Raw genomic sequence first — 23,259 nt, 5'->3', positions numbered from 1 at the left:
CGAGAAGTGTGCTACAGCGGCAGAGACCTGGTCGACATTAGAGCGTCTGTTCATGGTAAAGACTCTTCCGAATAGGGTTTATCTTCAGCTTAAGGTTTACAACTTCAAGATGCAAGAGTCTAAGACTTTAGACGAGAATATTGATGAGTTCTTGAAGTTGATAACTGATCTCAGTCACTTAGATATAGAGGTTCCAAATGAGGTTCATGCGGTACTGTTACTTAGTGCTCTTCCGGCGAGCTATGAGTTGCTCAAGGAAACATTGAGATATGGGAGAGAAGGGATCAAGTTTGAAGAGGTTGAGAGTGCTGCTAGATCAAAGGAGATGGAGCTTCGGGATAGTAGTGGTTTAAAGAATATCTCCGAATCTCATTTCTTCAGAGGGAGATCGGAGAACAGGAACACTCAACAAAACAATAACAAGAATCGGCAAAGATCCAAATCCAGAGATGGTGGTAAGAAGATCTGTTGGGTGTGTGGAAAGGAGGGCCACTTTAAGAAGCAATGCTACAAGTGGTTGGAAAGAAACAAGGGAAAGAACACTCAGTCACAAAATCAAGGTGAGGCTGCCATGGTGAAAGATGATGCTCAAGATCTGTTAGGTTTGGTAGCTTCAGAGGTAAATTTGGCTACAGGAGATATTAGTCAAGAGGAGTGGATCATGGACACAACATGTTCTTTCCATATGACGTCAAAGAGAGACTTATTCATGGATATGAATGAGTTATCTAATGGGAAGGTCAGGATGGCAAATAACACTTACTGTGAAGTAAAGGGTATAGGTTCAATCAGGTTTCAGAATCCGGATGGTACGACCTTTGTCTTGCATGATGTCAGGTTTATGCCTGACATCTCCAGAAATTTGATATCTCTTGGTACGTTGGAGTTGAAAGGTTGTGAGTTCAAGGGAGGAAATGGTGTTCTCAAAGTGGTGAAAGGTTGTACAGTTTTTATGAAGGGCACAAGGTGTCAGACGCTTTACATTATGGATGGAGTTGCTAAACCTGCGGAAGCTCATGTTGCAGAATCAGAGAAGCTTACTGAATCTGCACATGCTGATAAATAGAGTCTGTTGTGGCATAGTAGGCTAGGACACATCGGTCAGAAAGGGCTTCAGGTTCTTGCTAAGCGAGGTTGTTTCAAGGATAGTAAAGTCTCGGGGTGGACTTTTGTGAAGATTGTGTTTTTGGTAAGACACACAAAGTTAGTTTCGGTTCAGCTCAACATGTCACTAAAGAGAAGCTGGACTATGTACATTTGGATTTGTGGGGTTCTCCTAATGTACCTATGAGCTTGGGAAGGTGTCAATACTTCATATCGTTCACTGATGATTACTCTAGGAAGGTTTGGATCTACTTCTTGAGGTCTAAAGATGAGGCTTTCATGAGTTTTGTAGACTGGAAAAAAATGGTGGAGACTCAAAGAGAAAGGAAAGTAAAGAAGCTTCGTACAGACAATGGTCTTGAATTCTGTAATCAACAGTTTGATCGCTTCTGCAAGGATGAATGTGTGGTTTGGCACAGAACGTGCACCTATACTCCACAACAAAACGGAGTAGCAGAGAGACTTAACAGAACCATTATGAACAAGGTTCGAAGTATGTTAAGTGTGAGTGGTCTCGGTCAGAGATTCTGGGCAGAAGCTGCGTCTACTGCAGTTTACTTGATAAACCGTTCACCCTCATCGGTAATTGACTTCAAGGTCCCTGAGGAGTTATGGACTTCCGTGATGCCTTCCTTGGATGGTTTAAGGAGGTTTGGTTGTCTGGCTTATGTTCATTCAAATGAGGGAAAGCTAGAACCCATGGCAAAGATGGGATTTTTTACAGGCTATCCAGATGGAGTCAAAGGGTTCATGGAGTGGTTATTAGACGACAAGAAGTGCACTATAAGCAGAAACGTCGTCTTCAAGGAGGATGTTTTGTTCAAGGATCTTAAGTCCAAACCAAAGACATGTAATGATCAGATTGTTTTAGCTACTGATAAACTTTTAAGTTTTGATTTTGCAGGTGAACACAGTGTCGTAGGAGATTCTTCTCAAGGTGGAGCTTCTTCAGAACAGGAGGTTTCATCTGATCAAGTCTCGGTTGATCGACTGGTTCAAGCTACAGAGACTGCAGATCAAGGTGGTAGTCAACAAGACTCAGGCAGTTATCAGTTGGCTAGAGACAGTCAGGAGACAGATTGTTCCACCTGTCAGATTTCGGGACTACGATGTTGGCACAAAAGAGGATGAGATGGAAGCATACGTGTGTTTCTTGTCTGAGGATGGAGGTCTTACTGAGCCTACAAGCTTTGACGAGGCGCTTAGAGATCCTGACAGTGACAAGTGGATGGAGGCAGCATCAGAGGAGATAGGTTCTCAACACAAGAATAACACCTGGGATCTTATCAACAGACCAAACGACTGTAAGCCAATAAGCTTCATGTGGATCTTCAAGCGGAAAGCAGGAATGTCAGATTCTGATCCCCCAAGATGTAAAGCCAGGTTGGTGGCCAGAGGTTTCTCACAGAAAGAAGGAGTGGATTACCAGGAGATCTTTGCTCCAGTCGTCAAACACGTCTCTATTCGGTATATGTTAGCAGCGGTGAATCATTACAACACAGAGCTGCATCAGTTGGACGTGAAGACGGCCTTTCTACATGGATATTTGGATGAGTATATCGTCATGGAGCAACCAGAAGGTTTCGTTAGGAAGAAGTATCCGGAGAAAGTTTGCCTACTGAAGAAGTCGTTGTATGGGTTGAAACAGGCACCCAGACAGTGGAATAAGAGGTTTGATGAATTCATGACACAGATTGGCTTCAACCGCAGCGACTATGATAGCTGTGTGTACTACAAGAAGGTTAAAGGTGGAGCTTATGTCTACTTACTTCTTTATGTCGATGATATGTTAATAGCTTTGACAGATAAAGACTCGATCCAGAGCTTGAAGTCTTTGCGGAGTATGGAGTTTGAAATGAAGGATCTTGGAAAAGCTAAGAAGATCCTAGGCATGGTGATTGTTCGTGACAGATCAACGAACAGGTTGAAGATTTCCCAGGAAAGTTACTTGAGGAAGATTCTTGGGAAGTTTAGGATGGATCAAGCAAAGTCTGTTGCTACGCCTCTTGGTGCTCACGTCAAGTTAAAGGCAGCATCTGATGAGGAGTTTAGACGACAGGCAGATTACATGGGGAAGATTCCTTATCAAAGTGCAGTATGGAGTCTTATGTATGGGATGATAGGTACCAGATCTGATTTGGCTCATCCAATGGGTCTGATCAGTAGGTTTATGATTCGACCTATCAAAGTTCATTGGCAAGCAGTTAAGTGGATCTTCAGGTATTTGAGGGAATCTGTTGGTTTAGGTTTGAGCTTTAGGAAACAGGGAGAGTTTATTATTACTGGTTACTGTGATTCGGACTATGCAGCAGATGCTACTCAAAGGAGGTCTACTTCAGGTATGGTTTTTACTGCAGGAGGAAATCCGATCAGTTGGAGGTCAACTCTTCAGAAAGTGGTGGCTTAGTCGTCTACCGAGGCTGAATACATTGCGTTGGCTGGAGCTGTTAAAGAAGCTGTTTGGCTTAAGGGGTTAGCTGAAGAGCTTGGATTTCCTCAGAACACAGTTGAGGTGCATTGTGATTCTCAGAGTGCTATTGCGTTGTCAAAGAATGATGTGTTTTATGAAAGGACGAAACACATTGCTGTGAAGTATCATTTCATGAGAGATCTTATCAGCAAGGGTATTATTATAGTGGTGAAAATTCCTACGGAAAGCAATCTTGCAGATATTTTCACTAAGGTACTTCCGGTTTGGAAGTTTCAGGAAGCTTTGGGAATGGTTCGAGTTTCAAGGAACTAAGAAGTCCGGAGAGGACGTTAAACAAGTGTCCGGGTTTGGATACGAGGATTCACCAGGTAAAAGGGATCTTTGACTAAGGTGGAGATTTGAAGGTTGTAGTCTAAAGATCGTAAGTTTAATATGGAGTTAAACAAGTGTTGGAAACACTCTGGGTGTATCAGAAGGTTTCTGGAAGCTGGTTAAGCTGTGGACCGGTTGGTTTAATTGAGTCTGGTTTAGGCTTGATCATCCGCTGTAGAGTCGACATGCTCAGCTCTCTTATTGGTCACACGCTTGCACGTGTGAGGGTTTGTTAGACAACTCTTAAGTGTCTAAGCTCATCTTCTTCATCTTTATCGTTTTCATTGTAGAGTGAAAGAGAGAAGTAAGAGAGAGATCTGAGTGTTTGTAACTGTCGGCGTTTAAGCTCGAGTTTGAGCTGAATATAGTGGATTCCGGTGTACTGACGCCGGCAAGACGTAGGGTTTCATATCGAAGCCTGAACTCGTAAAATCTCCTGTGTCGATTCATTTCTTTCTTTGATCTTTCTTTGTGTTCGTTTCCGATTGGTGTTTGTTCTAATCTCAAGTTCTTAGATTAGGTTTCACACCATGTAACTTAAAGGGACATTTGAGTAAAGAACCATCTCATGTCGTCTTTGAATTGTCCTATATATAGGGGAATCAAGGAAATGGATAATGTTGTTGACAAATAATTAAAATTTAATTAGTAAAAGACGTAAAACAATGAATGTGAGTTATGACGTACAACTAAAGCACCCAATATAAATAGCTCAGTTATGAAACATTGATCAAGATGTCAAACACTGTAATCAGTTTCACTACACAAAAAATTCAGAGACCTGACGACTCGTATATACCAAAAAAGAGGTTATATATCACCAAGAGGAAACAAATATTGCAAAAAAAAAAAAAAGAATGCTAACCAAACAAGTGATATTATACAAAAAAATTAGAAACTAAAAAAAAAAAAGCAAATGATTTTATGGATTTAAACCGAACCAAAACAAAATTATTCTAACAATTGTAACCAAACAGGTATGGAAAGGAAACCAAAACCAAATCGAATCAGCTAATTGGTTTTTGTTTTTTTTGGTAAGGTTTTTCTTGCCCAGCCTGCTCATATCTATGTATTGAACTAAAGATTTCAAAGGATCGTATGGGATTTAGGAAATTTTAGATTTTAGGAGATTTTAGTGGGTTTTGATTTTTAAGAGAAATATTTTGTGTGATTTGGTGAGATTTTAAAAAGAAACTTCAAGGACTTTGGGAGATTCTAGAACATAAAATTTGGTTTAACACGAAACAGATCAACAAAATAAAAACCATAAACTCAGATGTGACTGGAAGAGACAAAGAAACCAAATTATAAAAATTAACATGATGAAGAACTGATTCAGATTATTAAATAATCCTTCGAAGCAACTTAACAAAACCTTATCTTACCGAAATCGATGAGATGCAGAAAATCAAATTGATAAAATAGTTACTTTTCCGATTGGTCATATGATCTTGTGAGCATGTAAACGATTCTGTCCAAAAATACATTAAGGTTATAATACATTAAATCTTTCTAGGATTGAAAGAACCATCCATAAATTAGAGTTAAAAGTGGTAGATTTCTAACATGAAATGTGATCTGAGACCCAGATCTGACCCCCTAACATGTATTCTCTCGAATACGATAACAACAAACACAAAATCTTGAGAGTGAGACATGAGCAAGTTTTTGATTGTTTATTTTGTAATTACGAGCCTCATGTAGTCTTTGAGTGCAATGGGTTGGTGTTATGCGTAGTCGAATACAATACGAGCTCCCAGATGTTATTGATAACGCATAACAACAAGCCATAGCAATGAAAGACTATAGTTGATATACTCAATGAATGGATTCTTTGGATACAACTTTGGATCATTTTAGGTTGAACCCTACAGAAATTGAAAAATCTGATTTCGCTTGACCCCTGGCTAAAAAACCCCTATAAATTTCTACGCTTGATTACTATTTTCTCACTCCATGTATAAATATATAGCTAAGCTAGCTAGGGTTTTATGTGTCACCGACTCACCGCTATTAAAGCTATTTCCGTTCCTATTTATCACATAAATGCTGTTAAATGTTAATTAATATTCGAGTTAAATTTTAGGGAAATAAATTAGGGAAAATTGATGGAGAGGCGAATATCTTTGGAATAGAAATTGTCTCATGTAGCAATTAATGGCGTTTGGGTTGAATATAAAATTCATCATCCTTATCTAGGACCTTATAATATTATTTACAAAATCTGTTTATTAGAAAATAATTTAATTCTGATGTTAGACAAGAAAAAGAAAAAGACATATCTGAATTCCTTTCTCTTTGTCTTTGGCATATATTTATTCAACTCAATCGGTGCACTAGAATATTAACTTGATAGGAATACACATGATGACAGTTTCAACTTTGATATAAGACGACACTAATAATCATCAAATATAATGAAAACAAACAAAGGTAAAATAAAATCTTTCTCAATTTTTCTCATTTTCTTTTTCATTTTATACTTTTAAATCTCTATTTCCCTCCTTTCTCTAACTGAACTTTTAGTCTTAAACCATCTATATATAATTTTTTTTGAAACATTTATAAAATAAATCCTCAAATTGATACTTATTTACAGGCATGCCGTTGGCACTAAATAATTAATTTAATAAAAAAATTAATTCTACTTATATTTGATTTTTTTTACAGAAACTAATTATTTTAAAAGGTAACAAACATAATTGTATATGTATACAAATTTTATTTTCTTATTTTATAAGGAGGTCAGGTGACTGAAGATGTATTGTTTTTTAAAAATTTGAAAAATTGATTTGATAAAAAGTGACTTTTAGCCTCACATACTATATTTTATTTTTACGGGTTTCGTATGATGAGTTTTTACGGATTAAAAATCTTTAAACATATTGCGTGACCCGCCTAGCATGGCGGGTTTGGACTATAGAATCAAAACTAAAACTATTAGTTTATTTCATATACTATAGATTTGTAGTCATAGTTTGGAAAATTAATTTATAAATTATTTAGTATATGAACTACAAAATATTACACATACTACAACACATTCTTAATATTCCAAAAAAGAACAATTATATACACATAAAAATATACACTAACATACTATATAGGCTACCTCTGTTTAATTATAAAAAACAAAACTAAGTGTTTTAAAATTTTATATTTTATCTAATAACAAATTTAATATAATTAGGTTATAAACTGTATAAACGTAAGAAGAAGAAAAAATATTCTAAAAAAAATTATAAATTAATTAGAAAAAATTAAATTAATTGGGAATTTGAAAACTAAAAAAATTAAAAATATTATTTAAAATACAATATTTTATAATTTAGTATCACGGTGTACCGCTGGTGAAAACCTAGTATTCTTACATTTTCGATCAAGATCTTCCATATTCGAGGAGCAATTCCTGAATGATTCCTCCATCTTCAAGATTGATGTTTAGTAATTTATTTTAATATATTCATAGGTTAATTAGGTTAGATTAGGATGATGATTTAATACGGAAATATTGTTGTCAATGATAAATTCATCTTCATATTTTTTTATCTTGTGGATCAAAATGTCTCTCATATATATACTCATTGCTTGCTTCATCTACGTACATTTTATACGTGAGACAGGATGGAATATGAAGGAGGGGTGCTGAAACCGTGGAGGTTTTGAGAAGCCCTAAATAAAGAAAAATCATTTATTGGATACATTTGGTGTTTCATTCATTTTTTAAACTGCACAAAGCCATTTTTATCGACGTTGCCAATGTTAATTAAGATGTCAAATATAGATTCCTTCTTTATCGGTGTTCCATCAAATAATCTCTCAACTTTTCTTTCTCTTTCTCTCTCTCTCTCTCTTTCTCATGCCGACACTCAAAAACTCTATTCCCAATCGAATCAAACAAACTAATTTTATTTTGTCTGTTGATTACTAAACATATAGGAAACGTTTAACTATCATCTCGCGTAATCCAGTTCATTTTCCCAATAGAAGGGAAGATCAACATCTTATGCAAGACAAAATAAGAGCAAAGTGTTTGTGATTCTTTTAGGTTAATAGGGATTGTAATAAAGATGTTATCATTTCGAATGCCATCTATCGGAAGCCAACCTACGGCATTTGCTGCAAAAATAACAGACAACCCAAAGACCGTGGCACAACTCAAGTCAGCTGCGACACCTTCGCCTCATAGCACTGTCACGTGCGGTTACCAAGCTCATGTGGCAGGGTTCTTTCGAAACGTCACCGTGTTATGGTCTAAGAATCTTATGAATCATTCCCTTACCGTCATGGTCTCGAGTTTGGACAATGACATGAATTATTGTTGTAAGATTGATCTTGTGAAGCCATGGCAGTTTTGGAGCAAGAGAGGGTCAAAGTCATTTGACGTTGAGGGAAACTTTGTGGAGGTCTTTTGGGATCTTCGGTCAGCAAAATTGGCTGGGAACGGTAGCCCCGAACCTGTGTCAGATTATTACGTGGCAGTAGTTTCTGATGAAGAGGTTGTTTTATTGTTGGGAGATTTAAAGCAAAAGGCGTACAAGCGGACGAAGTCAAGACCGGCATTGGTGGAAGGGTTCATATATTTTAAAAAGGAAAGCATTTTTGGGAAGAAAACGTTTTCGACTCGGGCTAGATTTGATGAGCAAAGAAAGGAACATGAAGTGGTGGTGGAGAGTTCCAACGGAGCAGCAGAGCCAGAGATGTGGATAAGCGTGGACGGGATCGTGGTTGTGCATGTGAAGAATCTACAATGGAAATTTAGGGGAAATCAAATGGTGTTGGTGGACAGGACACCTGTGATGGTCTACTATGATGTTCATGATTGGTTGTTTGCAACTTCAGAGACTACGGCGACTTCAGGGTTGTTTTTGTTTAAGCCTGTTGCGGTTGGAGCTATGGTAGATGATTGTTTTAGTGATGCCGAGGACGGCGATAGTGGAGGAGGGAGTAGTCCTTTGAGTCGTTACAATTCAGCATCAAGTGGTTATGGACCATTGCATGACTTTTGTTTGTTTCTTTATGCTTGGAAACTTGAATGAAGAATAATAATACCATAGTGTGCTTTCAAATTCAAATCTCTTTTTGGTAAGATGAAATAGAGATATTAGAAATTTCTATTTTTAGTTTAGAATGCATGATTTTGAAATAGCTAGGCGATTTGAATTTTGAACTCCAACTGTTTTCGCACATAAATCCTTCAAATGTCAAAAGTTAAATCTTCCAAATGTCATAAATTTGGATTCTGAAATACTTAGTCTCTAAGACCATTTGCAGTGGGGAGAGACTCCGAGACTCTCTCAAATATGTTATTTTAATATCGATTATTTAGTTTAGTTATTTATTTAGAATTAAAAAAAAAATTTAAATCAATTATATGTTGCCATGTGTATAAGCAGTCTTTTATTGGCTTCTCAAAAGTTCTCGAGAATCGATTCTCTATTCTCACTACTACTTTTTATTATTTTTAATATTTTTATTGGTGAGAACTCGAACCCACCACTGCACATATCCTAAAGCTAAATCTTATTCTTATATCTTATGAAATAGATCATTAATGGAGAGAACAATTCCCGGAATTTTTTTGTTCATAGCATTTATGGTTTAGTCTTTTTCTTTTATGACTTTTCTTATGGGAAATTTTCAAAAATAATAAAAATATTATATTTTAAAAATTAATCGAATGTTTTCAAAACTTTGGAAATAATTTTTTTTCATGATGAGACAATAACATTTATATAAAATTGGAAAAATATTTAACAATATTAATATGATTTTCTTTTCTTTTTATCAAGATTCAATAATGTATTTGCACTACAAGAAAACACGCCTTTTGCGAGGACGAGTTGCGACAGATTAAAGCCCTCGGAAATTTGCGGTGGATTTGCGAGGAATCTGCAAGAAATTAAAAACCACTAGCAAATCCCTCACAAAATTGCGAGGAAGAAAGTTTTCGCAAATCCGCAGCACAATTGTGAGGCATTTACAACAAATTCGCAGGGAAGGTCACCTCCCTCGCAAATAAATCGCAATATTGCAACGATTTTGCGAAAACGTAATCCATAGCAAAATTGCTATGAACATGCGAGTGAATTGCGAAAGCCATAGCAAATCCATTGCTAAATTAGGAAATTATTTTTTATAAATATTACAAAACTTAATATTCTTAAATACATTTCAATGTGTTCATAAGGTGAATTATTCTGAACTACATTATTAATACATTACTATTAATAATTAAAAAGATGATAGAAAACAGTATGATGAGACATTGGACCTTATGATACTTGAAAGTTAATTTTACTAACTTTTAAAATTATTTTGATGGTTTTTATAAATAAGATATTCAAAGTTTGCGACAAATTTGCAACAGATTTGCTAGATATATATCAAATGCGATGCAAATCCATCGCAAAACACTAATCGTAGCTAATCCATCGCAAATGATAACTTCAAACCCTAAACCCTAAAGACTAATAACATTACTATTAATGATTAAAAAGATGAATTCAAGATTAAAACATTACTATTAATGATTAAAACATTACTATTAATGATTAAAACTTCATAATTGCATTTTGTATATCTTTATTTGGCTTTGAATACAATATTAAACCATATATTCAATATTTGAGAAACATAATCACTAAGGGTACTGAAATTACAGTTGACTCCCTTATGACCAAACAAAAAAACAGAAGCCAAAATGACAGATGTAACCCGGAGGAAGTCTGCAAATTAACGTCAACTAGAAGACATAACAATATGTCTACTCATTAATTATAGTTTAAATTTTAATTAAAAAATTATAAAAAATAATTTAATAAACCTATGGACTAAATAATAACCATATAAACTTTCTGCATTGAAATAAAATAAATTTACATATAAACGAGTCAAATTAATGGAAGAAAGGATGATATTAAAATTATTTGATTTAGGTTTTGATAAAGTAGTCTTCTCTATAGACTATTGGAGGTTGACTTTGTTATGCCATCAACTATTAATTTTGGGCGTTCGGTCAGAACCAAGAGAACCGAACCGATTAAACCAAGATGTTCGGTTTTCGGCAGCAACTGTGAGAGGATCAACAAACCGATCGGAGAAATTAATTTGGTAATTCGTTTACCGATTCGGTTCGGTTCGGTTCGGCGGAGCATAACCGAGTTATATATACCTAATTTTCACTAACCCTAATCCTAGTCACTTTCATATCTTCCTCTTCCACCTTCCGCCTTTCTATCTCTGGCGATAAGCGATTCTAAAACCGAAAAATTCTCTGTCTCTCATCATAATCACCTTTCTTCTTCATCTTCGTCATCTACAGCTCTTCTCTCTGTCAAACATGGTGTAGATATCGACCTTTTAGATATCAACCTTCCGCTTCTCTCTGATTCAGATTCTGGATCTGAGATTGAGACTGTGACCGATGCCTTCTTACGGGGCATCCACGCCTTCTTCCAGGCTCCACACATACCTGGAACAATGACTCATTTAACACGGTCTTCTCAGATCTTCAAGTTTGTATTTTTTTGAATTGATTTGTTTATTTCTTATATAGGCAACCTGATGGATGCTTGATGGTCTGTTTGACAGAGCCCCCGACTCGTTCAACACGGTCTTCCCAGATCTTCAAGTTACGCTCCACTGACAACAGAGTGAGTTAACAAATCTAAAAGTTTGTTTTTTTTTTTCCATTGTTACGATTTAAATCGGAATGAGTGACTTATATATATTTTTTTTGCTTTCTTTACAATATGAGAGGTGAACGATAGAATCGAAAATTGATATTCTTTTTTCTTTATCTCCATGTAAGTAACTGATCTCAAATTCCTGTTTTTTTTCTTCTTTTTCTTAACTTGTTTGAAGTTAAATCCTTTATTCAGATGTGGATGTTATTGAATGATGATGTAGCTTGTGTGGCAAAGTTATCGCAGAACCGTGGACAACACACTTATTATGCCCTGTGTAAGTATAAGTCCCGATACTTGAATTTGTTTCTTCTTTCCTTACTTACTCGTTTGATTTTTTGACGTCTCGTTACATATGTTTGTTTCAGGCCCTGTGGATCATCCTAAAACAACTTGGTGATGTTACTTGTCCTCCTAAAGGTGAAACCTTTTTTTGTCTCTAATCTCCATCTACAACTAATGAAACATGTTCACTATTCCAATGAAAGTTTCATACTTTGATATAGTAGCTGTGGTGATTTTTGCAGAGCTAGTAGCTATGACTCGGTTACTTGCTTTCATATATATTGTTTCAAGTGTAATGATGATACTTTGTGTTTTGATTTTTTAGGTTACATCGGCGAGCTTGAGTATGTTGATGACCACATGTCTGGTGAGATTGTTGTTGCGCTTAATGGAAGGCTGACATTGGTACGGTAAGATTGTTGTTTATGGCTGACTAGCTTAATTTTAGCAAGCACTCTCCATTTCAAGTTAAATATAGGACAGATTTATGAATTATTTGTGGTTAGGGATTTAAGACGGTTTCCCAACTTGGTTTTCATCATGTTTTTAAGTTTGTCTCTATTCTTGTTACTCATACATATATATATATATATATATATATATTTTTGTTCTGCTTCTAGTCTAAGCTTCGAGGGAGATGAATCTTGGAAGGTAGCTACAATCACACCTGCAACTGAGCCTCATATGCTATCAAAAGCATATCCAAGTAAATGTGGCGACATGATCTCAGTAACTTGTGAGTAGTACAGTAGTCTACCAGAAACATTGTAATTTATTAATATTATGTTCTGGTTTGTCCTAGTCCATAGGAAAGCTCTGTTTCCGTTCTTCAACGACGAAACAAACGGTGAGAATCTTTCTCCGTTTAAAGCTGTTGAGTCGTGGAGATGGTGGGAAAACGGCGGTGGAGATAGGTTGGTTTGAAGAGAAAGAATAACGAGTAAGTGGTTTGAGTGTTACGAGGATTGTTGAGAGTCCTGCTGCCATGGGAAGGAGCTAGTAGAAGTGTTACTTTTCTAAAAAATCATGTCATTTGTTTTTTTTTTGTTTAACAATATAAACAAGTTATTGTTTAGAAAATATCTTGATTTAATGATTAGTTAGTTAGAGTATGTTTAATACAAAAACATTGTTAATCTTTTATGAAATCAAATACAAAAAAAAACAACCATATAGAAAGTAAAGCATACCATATGAAACAAAATACTAAAAGTGGAGAAGAAAGGAACGTTTACACATTGGGTTGTGGTACCGGGGTTTTGCCTCGACGTGTTCTCTTCTTCTACCGAATAAGCGAGAGGAGTATCACCATCTTCCACACATGTCTAGTTGTTAGTGGTGTATTTTGTTTCTTCAGCTTACATACTCAAGGTAAATGAGTTAATCCTGTTAGAACAATATTCTAATCCTAGTAAAAGTTTCTTTCTTTTTCATTTTTTCAAATACAAACAAAACCAAACAAACCAACCAATAATCGGTTCTTGTAGAGTTGAAAAATACATAAGAACGCAGAAAGAAAAGAAAAAAAAAAGACGATTAAAGACTTTTTCAATTATACAGACTTCACACAGAACTCTAACACGTTGACTTCCAAAATAAGTCTAAGTTAATGACCTAACTGCCTAAGAAAACCAAAAACTTGATTTCTCCACATGTATAATATATAATAATGTCAAAAACATATAGAAGCAAGTACATAACATATATCAAAGAATACAACAAGAAAATGTTAAAAATTATTCACCAATTTGCAGTAAATTGGTTTTCAAATTATGACGACTTCATGTTGATGTCAACATTGTAGACATAAACTAGCCTCTATAAAGATACTTTCCTTGAAGTCTTTTTTGTGTGGTCTATTTTTTGCAATTACAATTTAATAAAGCAGACACCGTATGAAGTCTACTAGGATAGTTGACTTCTTTTGTTGTCTTCCTTTGATAATTTTTTGGTCAGTTTTGCAATTAAAAACATATAACAGAGTAGACTTCTTAGAAAGTTTCAACAAGTTAAGTTCGATTACAATCTACTCTGGTTATTTTTGCAATTGACCAAACCATTGACTACTAGCTAACAAGTAGACTTCTAGCTAACAAGTAGACTTCATCTATCCGTCAACTAGATAAAGTAAACTTCGTTGTGGTTAGTTTTGCAATTGACCAAATTTGACTTTCGCCAAGTAGACTACGTACGAAGTCTCCAGGAATGTTGACTTCGTTTGCAGCCTCCCGTGGTCATTTTTGGGGTTGACCAACATTTTAATATTTTAACTAGTAGACTTCTTTTACAGTCAACTAATTAATTTTATATCAATAATATTACGGTCAATGTTTTTATATTTTGGTCAAATCCAAAAATAGCCACTATAGAAGTCTACTCTTTTATTATCTGAAGAAGACTTCGTCCAACAGTCATAACTAAAAAGCCAAGAATTTGGTCAATTGCAAAAATACACCTTAGTAGACTAGAAACGAAGTATCCGACAGAAAGATTATAATGCAGTCTGAACCATATTTTTTTGTTTTCAAATGAAATTAAGGAGACTGAAATTTCAGTCTACAGGCTCGAAACTCGATAAATTTTTAATTGCAAAATTGACCACATAGTAGACTTTACATGATATTATGACGGTTAGACTAACAAATGAAGTCTAATTTCGCAACAAAATCAAGGAAAATCACGAAATCTACCGGAAAATAACCTTTTCGGTGGTTGTTTCGCAATGTCAAGCACAGAGGATGTCGTCTTTAGTCACCACGGAAGAAACCCAGCGCCAATTTAATCACTATCCAAGAATCATGACATATAACAAGATGAATGCACTTGCAAATTTTCTTGGATTAAAATGGAGAGGAGATGGAAGAAAATGAAGTTCTCATAGCATTGGGTGTTATTTAAGCTTACAAATTCAGGTTGTTGAAGCTTTAAGAGCTTCAAATTTAGTTGTTCATGGTTGTTGGAAAAGTGATGGAGATGGCACAATCGTAAATAAAAGAAGAAGATGAGGATATGGATGTAATAAACATTTTTGCAAGAAATTCAAATAAATCAGAAATAATGGCATTTTTGTGAATACAATGAATGAACAAGGATTTAATAGGAAAAAAGTGGCAAATGTTGGAGAGAGAAAAAGAGGGGTCTAACATTGTATTCTAATTTTGCAAGTGTCCCGACTTATAATCATAGATAGGGCAGTGCAACACAAAATTGTTGGAGAATTGGAAATTTTTGGAATATTTGTCTTAATGTAATGAACATGTATATGATATAGTGTAGAAGATAGTTAATGATTGGAGGAAAATGCAAAATTGTACAATTTTGGAAAGTTTGATGACAGAGAAGAGTATGATGAGCTTATTGGACCTTATAATATACTTGCAAGTTCATTTGACTAATTTTTTAAAATTATTTTGATGATTTTTGTAAATTAGATATTCCAGGTTTGCGACATATTTGCGAGTAATTCGCTAGATGGATAGCAAATTCGTCGCATATCCATTGCAAATCACTCAGACCATAGCAATTCCCTCGCAAATGACAACTTTAAACCCTTGATCCTAAACCCTTATGACTAATTACAATACTTTTAATGATTAAAAAGGTGAATCCAAGATTTATAATCAAAGATAGGGCACAAATGCCAATGTCAAAACCAAAACCCTAAATTAGTCGCAAATCCATCGCAAATGTCTCAAATCATAGCAATTCCCTCGCAAATGACACTTTAAACCCTTGAACCTTAACCCTAAAGACTAATTACATAATTATAAATGATTAAAAAGATGAATCCAATGTTTATAATCAAAGATAAGGTACAAATGCCAATTTCAAAACCTAAACCCAAAAGACTTTGCGAGGGATTTGCTACGGTCTCTCGCAATTCTCTCGCAAAGTCTGGAAATATTAATTACATATGTTAATATGGTTGCTAGGGATTTGCGAGGGACCGTAGCTAATCCCTAGCAATGTTTGCGAGGGATTTGTGACGCTGTGTTTTTCTATATAACCAGAAAACCTAGTTTGAGCGTAGCTGAAACCTCGATTAATCCGCAGTCACAAAAAAACCCTCATTCCCTAATCCTTCTCTTCTTTGATTTCTTCTCTCTTCTCTCTCTTCCGGTGAGTCTCCTCCTCTTCTCTCAGTTCCAGTGAACCCTTCTCGAACCCTTCTCCTCCTCTTCTCTCAGATCCGACTCGATCTCTTCTCTCTTTGCCGGTTAAACTCGATCTCTTCTCTCAAGGTCCGATAAGTCTCCTCCTCTCCTCTTCTATCTCTTTGTAGTTAGAAAGTTTTCTTAGATTAGGGTTTTGATTTGGGGTTTAGGGTTTAAGGTTTCGATTCGATTTAGTGTTTTAATTCTATTTTAGGGTTTCAAATTTGGGGATTCAATTTGGGGTTTAGGGTTATGATTCGATTTGGGTTTTAATTCGATTTTAGGGTTTCGAATTTGGAGATTCAATTTGGGGTTTAGGGATTCAGTTTAGGGTTTCGAATTTGGGGATTCAATTAAGGGTTTCGAATTTGGGGATTCAATTAAGGGTTTCGAATTTGGGGATTCAATTCGGTTTTAGTGTTATGATTTTAGGGTTTTAAGTTTTTGTTTTTAATTTTGTATAATTTTAGGGTTCTAATGAGATTTTTTTCTGCTTTCGGATGTCTTCTAGAGAGCAACACGGTTTTGTAAACCAAAACGTTTACAGAAGATTTATCTCTTCTTAAGGTTTAACTCCTCCAGTCTCTACTCGAAGGACAACTTCTGCTTCTGCTCATCCCCAAAGGTTACCTTCTCCCGCTTCTTCTCAAGGTACATCAACGACGATGCAGGATAATCTACATGGAAGTTCTCCAGCGATGCCTGATGATCCTCCTCAGCAATCAACTTCTCGTTTGTCTCCACAACAATCATTTTTTACTTTGGAAGAGTTACTTGCAAGTCCCGGACGTGCTCTTACCGAAACTAGATCCTAAGCGTCCTCCGGGTACCCTCTGGTGAGACTGTTTCAAAGTATCTTCTCCTGTCTAATTTTTTTTTTTTGTATTTTCATAGTACCTCATTCGATTTATCCTTTGCTTTGTAGGTTTGACCGGGACTCTTCTGTGGCTGCTACAGTCCGAGCCATTTTTGAAAGAGATTTAAAACTTCCTCATGCCAATTGGACCCAAACACCAGGTCTGGTTATAAATCGGTGGTTTGAAACTTTTGCGGTAAGTTTGCTTTGTGTTTGATGTGTTTTAATTATAGATTTTGTGTTTTAATTACTAATGCATGTGATGTTTTTTGAAGCAAACATATAACTGGGACCCGTCCATCAACAGAAGAGTAAGAACTGAGTTTGAAACCAAGTTGAAGAGTCGGATGAGTGATCAAGTGTGTCGGTGGAAGGGTAAGTGGAATCGAAAAGGTGATGAAGCAATGCCGCGGTGGCTTGATCCTACAGTATGGGAAGGCTTGGTCAAGTTTTGGCTTAAATCAAAGAGTATCAACAGCCGTAATGCTCGGTATAGTGATCCTGATGGCACCGGAATACACAAACACCGATCTGGTCAGACATCTTTTAAAACCCGAGCACGAAGGCATGTAAGTATACCTCTTAAAGTTACTTATTTAACACTTGTTTATTCACTGTTTATGAGCATTAATCACTGTCTAATCAAATACTTGTTTCATAACTCTTGTGTTAGTCTGAGAAGACCGGTGATCCACTACCTGATTTCCTGCTTGTCCTACAAGAGACGCATAGGAAACCTGATGAGTCTTTTGTTGATGGAATGTCTGAGAAAGTCTACCATCAAGTGTCATCGAGGATAGCTGAAGCTGAATCTTTGCTACTCTCTGGGGATAATGTGGAGAGCAGTGCTTCTGGCGGGTTATCTCTTACCGCAAAGAACCAAATATATGCTGAGGTAAAATTCTTGCAAGTTCATTGTTTATATATCTTTGTTACAGTTTCTCTTTGTATCAATGTCTAACTGTTGGTGTGTCTCTCTTATGTTGGCAGGTTGCTCCAAAGAAAAAGAACCGGATATATAGGGTTGGGAACTTGCAAGCAGAAGCATCTTCAGCTCACATTGGTCAACAACCTCCTCCTACTGAAGATCCACATGATCTAGCTGCAAAGCTTGCTGCTTCCGAAGCTACCCTTGCAACTCAGGTGACTCAGTTACAGAAGATGCATATTTATGATGCTTACTTTGATTATCTTGCAGAGAAAGATCCAGAGTTTGCTGCAAGGATTCGCCGAGAGGATCCAGCTGCCGGAGACACAACCACCGGAGAGGCAACCGACGGAGAAGCTACCGGCGGCCAAGCAAATTGATGAACTCTCTTTCTCTCTTTCTCTCTTAATGTGTAATGTGTAATGTTTAGCTTAGAACTTGATCTCCCTTGTAAACTTATTTTGTTATTTGAAAACTTAGTAATTCTAATTAGGGCTTTAATTTGCATAAGTTATAAGGTTTAATTCTAATTACAGGTTTAATTTTAATTACAGGTTTAATTCTAATTGCTGATTTAATTCTAATTAAGCTAATCAAAATGAAAATTTTAATTTTTTGTACCATTATTATTATTTGCGATGAAAAAAATAATTGCAAAAGCATCACATATTTGCGAGGGAGTTATTAGATACTAATTTGACGAGGAAATTGTTTTATAAACAAGTCCTCGTAATTTGCGCTTAGTTTTCGAGATAATTTTTTTCCTTACAAAGGTTGCGAGGGATTTGCGACGTTGACCGATTTGCGAGAAGCGATTTGCGAGGAAAGTCCGTTCCTCGCAAATCTCTCGCTTTTTTTGATTTACGAGGGATTCACTACATATTTTTCCATCGCAAATCCGTTGTTTTCTTATTTTGTTGATTTCTTTTAATTCTGATATTTGTTCTTCTGACTATATTGTGAAAGTATTTATTTGTAAGTATTTTTCTTAAAATTTTTAACAACAAGAATGAAGCCTTACTAACGTAGAAAGAATTTCAAAAGAAGCATCATTTGTTGGTGATTCTTTTTCAACAACTTATAAAATAAAATTAAAAAATTGGTGTTTTGTTTGATATTTGACTCAAGAAAATCAATTAGAGCACAAATGAGATGTGATTACACAAGTCCGAGATAGAAGTAATTTTTTAGTTATCCCAAAAAAAGATGAACACTTACCTAATACCATACTTCTAATATTGGTGGATCATAAGTTTAATACAATGGTGGTGCTTTTTTTTGGTGATAGAGTTTAAAGCTTTAGTGTGCTCTTTCTGCTCCTCGAGTTGCTTGCTTATTTTAAATATGGATTGATGTCATTTGCTTCAGCTGTAGGAGTAATTGCACAATGTCGTTGTGCTCTTTCGGCCAGCATAGCTAGTGTTTGAACCCTTATGGGCAACATCTCCATCATGTTGTTGAATTAGTTTTAGTTTATAGCTTCAAAATCGAGAATCTTGAACTCTAATAATCAAGAACTCACCAAGAATTGAAGAATGGTAAATTACAATCTAGCTAAAAATTAAAATAAAAATAGAAATATATTTTGGGAGATTTACTCAGATGTACTCTAAATTAGGTAATATTACCAGAATCAACAAATGTTTTTTTATTACTAGAATATTTCGGCTATTTTTAAAATACCTAGCCTGTCCTTATTTTATATTACAGGAAAAACGTAATTATAAAAATGCCATTGCCACGTCAGACGCGACGTCAGAAATTGCTGACGTTTATTAAATAACTCAGCCGTAACGCGTTACAGAGGTAATGACGGCTGAGTTATGGTATGTTGGAGCTGATTTATGGAAAAAACATTTGAGTAAGAGCGGACAGCTGACGTAGAGCATAACTCAGCCAAGCGTTACGACTGACTTAATGAAATCTGGCTGAGTTACGATATAACTCAGCTGTCCTTACAGCTGAGTTTTCACCCGATAGTTGAGTTGTCAAATTTTTGGCTGAGTTATCACTACGATACGGCTGAATTAACTTTTTCCGGTTGGCTGAGTTATGAAAAACGACTGACTTATGAGATGTCGTTACGGCTAAGTTATGGTTAAAAATTATAACTCAGCCGTGATAGGCTGACTTATCGTAAAACTCAGCCATTTTACGGCTGACTTAGTAGCAAAAGATTAATTACTAGAATATCATTCAGTTACGGCTGACTTATTAAACGATATGGCTGAGTTACATATTTTTTAGTTGATTAAGCGGCTGAATTTGGCAGCCATTTTTTTGCTTTTTAATTACGGTAATGTTATTCATGTTGTGTCTGAGTTATAATTTGTTTGATGGCTGGTTTAATTATTGGCTGAGTTATAATTTGTTTAGTGGCTGACTTGCCACTTCGGACGCATCATCCATGTCAGCATTCCAGGTCATCATTTTTTCGGTTTGTGAACAGCTAAGATGCATGGAATCGGAAGCGGGTGCGTGTAAACAAGTACGTTTGAAAACGCGGAAGCAAATTTTTTAAAAAATAATTTGAATCGGGTATGTTTTGGAAGCGTTTAATATACTGTATATATATAAATATATAATAAGGGTTATATACATTTTTTATCGTGATAGTACAATAATTTTTGACAGCTCTAGCGGGTTAAGACTCTTTAATAACGGCTAGTGACGCAGGTTCGACTCCTCTCTCTGTCTAGTTTGTCCATTTTTGCCTTTTTATTAACAAGGGTAAAACGGTAATTTCTCTGGTCGTCTTCTCCAGACGATCCACCTTCTGTCAAACCCTAACCCGAGAATAGCTATCTACCCCACTCTAATGTAAACCCAAGAAAGAGAACCACTCGACCGAGGTACACGATGCAAGCAATCGAGTAGGTGATCGAGTAAAAGAAAAATAAGAACACGAAGATGAACAGATCGAGGCCCTATTTGAAACTGATGATCGAATACCAGTTCGGGTAGAGGGTTGAGTTAAAGATGAAAGCTTAAACAATCAAAATATGAAAGCTCCTAAGGATGGGGTAATCGGTTCATAAGTATCCTAATCAATCTAGAATGCCTTACATGCCTCAAGCAATCTATTCCCTAGACAGTGAATCTCTAAATCTTGCTAATCCACTCTCGTGGTAGAAAAAATCAACCCTAACAATTCCTTACCCAACTCTCTTTGGAGAAACATGATTAAGAAGGCAATACAATCCGATCCACTAATGTCAATGAACACCTTACTCATCTAATCTCTTAGGCTAAGTGAATAGATCTCTGGTATTAGTTGGTTCAAGCATTTCAACAAACATCTCTCGATGTGGAAATATTCCAAATGTAATCTCACCCTCTCGGTCTGAAACTAGCATTAAGAACACTAATCTAGAACGAAATTTATAATAAGAACAATCAATCTAAAAAATCTTAATCGATGAAGAACACTCACTAACCTATCCCATCCCTAAAAACTTTTATTCACTACTCAGATCTCATCACAAATGACATAGAAAACGAAATAAACTTGAATTGCATAAAAAGGAAAATAGAAACGAAAACAGTAATGAGCTGAAACGTAGAATTGTAAACTAGAAAAAGGAAAAATACTAAAAACGAATTCAAGAAGTTTAGATCGGCTGGGAAATCGCCTCTGTAGCTCTTGTTCTCTCTTTGTTGTCGTGTGTGGTGTGTTGTGTTTGGGAGAAATAGAAAAGGGTTTCTATATGGAAACCCTTTTGACCTAGCCACACAACATCGTCCAAAGGCCTACACGAGGCTAGGGTCGGGCCCCTCCTCGGGTTGTGCTTCGTGTAGTTCTTCCTGCACTTAGATCCGTTTGATCGGGTTAAGGTTCTAGGTTGTTCTTCTTGCATGATCACACCATCAGGTGCTTGCTCGGGTTCCGCTTCATTCTTGCTCTTTTTAGGCTCCAAAGCACCTGTTTTCATCCAAAATGCAACAATGCAACACCCTAAATAACCTAAATGCAAATATCTAATGTTAAGGACCTAAAAATGCTAACATTGGGCTATATACAATGCAAAACATGACTAAAAAGGTGTATAATAGAGTTATCAACTTCATAAAAGCTGCATTTGAAAGGATGGGATTTAATCAAACCTGGATTCAATAGCTCGTGCAGTATGTCTGCACGATATTTTACTCCTTCTTGCTTAATGGTCAAGCCAAAGGACTGGTGGTTCACCAACGAGGCCTCAGACAAGGAGACACTCTATCCCCCTATATCTTCATTATCTATAGTGAGGTCCTATTTAAATTGTTCCTGAAAGATCATCTTCAAGGAAAACTACCTGGTTTAAGATTCACAAAAATGAGCCTTAGGGTAAACCACCTTATATTTGCAGATGACACCATATTCTTTTTTCGGTTGGAGTATCATAGCTGCAAGAAATTGAGAAGCATCTTATAGAAATATGAGAAAACATCGGGTTAGAAAATCAATCAAGCAAAATCTTCTATTACTTTCTCTGTCAAAAACGCCCAGCAATAAAAGAGCAAGCACAAAGGCTGCTAGGAATCCAAGAAAGGGGAGGAGAAGATATATACTTTGGCTTACCTGAGATGTTTGGTAGGTAAAAGAAGGATCTTTTCTCCTCCATAGTTGATCGGATAAAACAAAAAGCTCTTAGTTGGTCTTCTAGATTCCTTTCTACAACGGGGAAGCTCACCATGCTCAAATCAGTGTTGACAGCCATTTCGACCTATACCATGTCTTGTTGTCACCTCTTTGCTTCCCTGCGTAAATGCATCCAGCCCACGCTCACTAGATTCTGGTGGGATACCAAAACGGAAAAGAAAAAAAGTCATTGATAGCTTCGAAGAGAATCACTAAACCACTTAAAGTTGGAGGGTTGGGACTCAGAGATAGAAAGTTTTTCAACAAATCTCTATTGCCAAATTATGTTGTTGATTACTCACCAAACCCAATTGTTTTCTTGCAAAAGTCCTCCTGGGAAAGTATTGTAAATCATCGTCTCTTCTGGAGTGTTGATATGTATATATTTTGTACTCTTTCAGTCATTCATTTTCTTCTCTTAACTCATTGTTTTACATTGTTTTTAGTCTCTTTTGCATAATATGCAGATCTAGGTAGTCTTTGCATTGGTCTTGCATGCATATTGCATATTAAAGTTGTTCCAAGTGTTTAGGAGATAGGAAAAGCATCAAAAGCAAACAGGGAGCAGGAAAGCATTCCAGCAACTCGACTTGCAGTCGTACATGACTAGCAACTCGACCTACGCTACCCACCGACCTGACTTAGACGTCCTTCCACCTCTTTGATCGATTCAAATGAAAATCTTCCGTTGGAATTCAGCTTTCGACATATTCATCAAAGTTGTAGGTAATTGAGTTATCTTTCCAAACCCGGTTATTTCAAGTCAATCCGAAAAATAGTTCAATAATTATCATTGTTCCTGAACCGCCTCTCTATTTTG

The 23,259-nt window shown here is 36.0% G+C and overlaps 1 protein-coding gene across 1 annotated transcript; it reads left to right on the top strand.

Moving 5' to 3' along the window:
• Positions 1-7,763: 7,763 nt before the first annotated feature.
• LOC104763219 (uncharacterized) lies at positions 7,764-8,982 on the top strand. The gene has a single exon (XM_010486623.2). It carries the CDS (start codon positions 7,978-7,980, stop codon positions 8,944-8,946), a length of 969 nt encoding a protein of 322 aa, XP_010484925.2. The 5' UTR covers positions 7,764-7,977; the 3' UTR covers positions 8,947-8,982.
• Positions 8,983-23,259: the final 14,277 nt, after the last annotated feature.

The sequence above is a fragment of the Camelina sativa genome, chromosome 18 (genome assembly GCF_030686135.1).
Source record: "Camelina sativa cultivar CO46 ecotype springtype chromosome 18, ASM3068613v1".
NCBI classification, from domain to species: Eukaryota; Viridiplantae; Streptophyta; class Magnoliopsida; order Brassicales; family Brassicaceae; genus Camelina; species Camelina sativa.
This window is presented reverse-complemented; position numbering and strand designations above follow the sequence as displayed.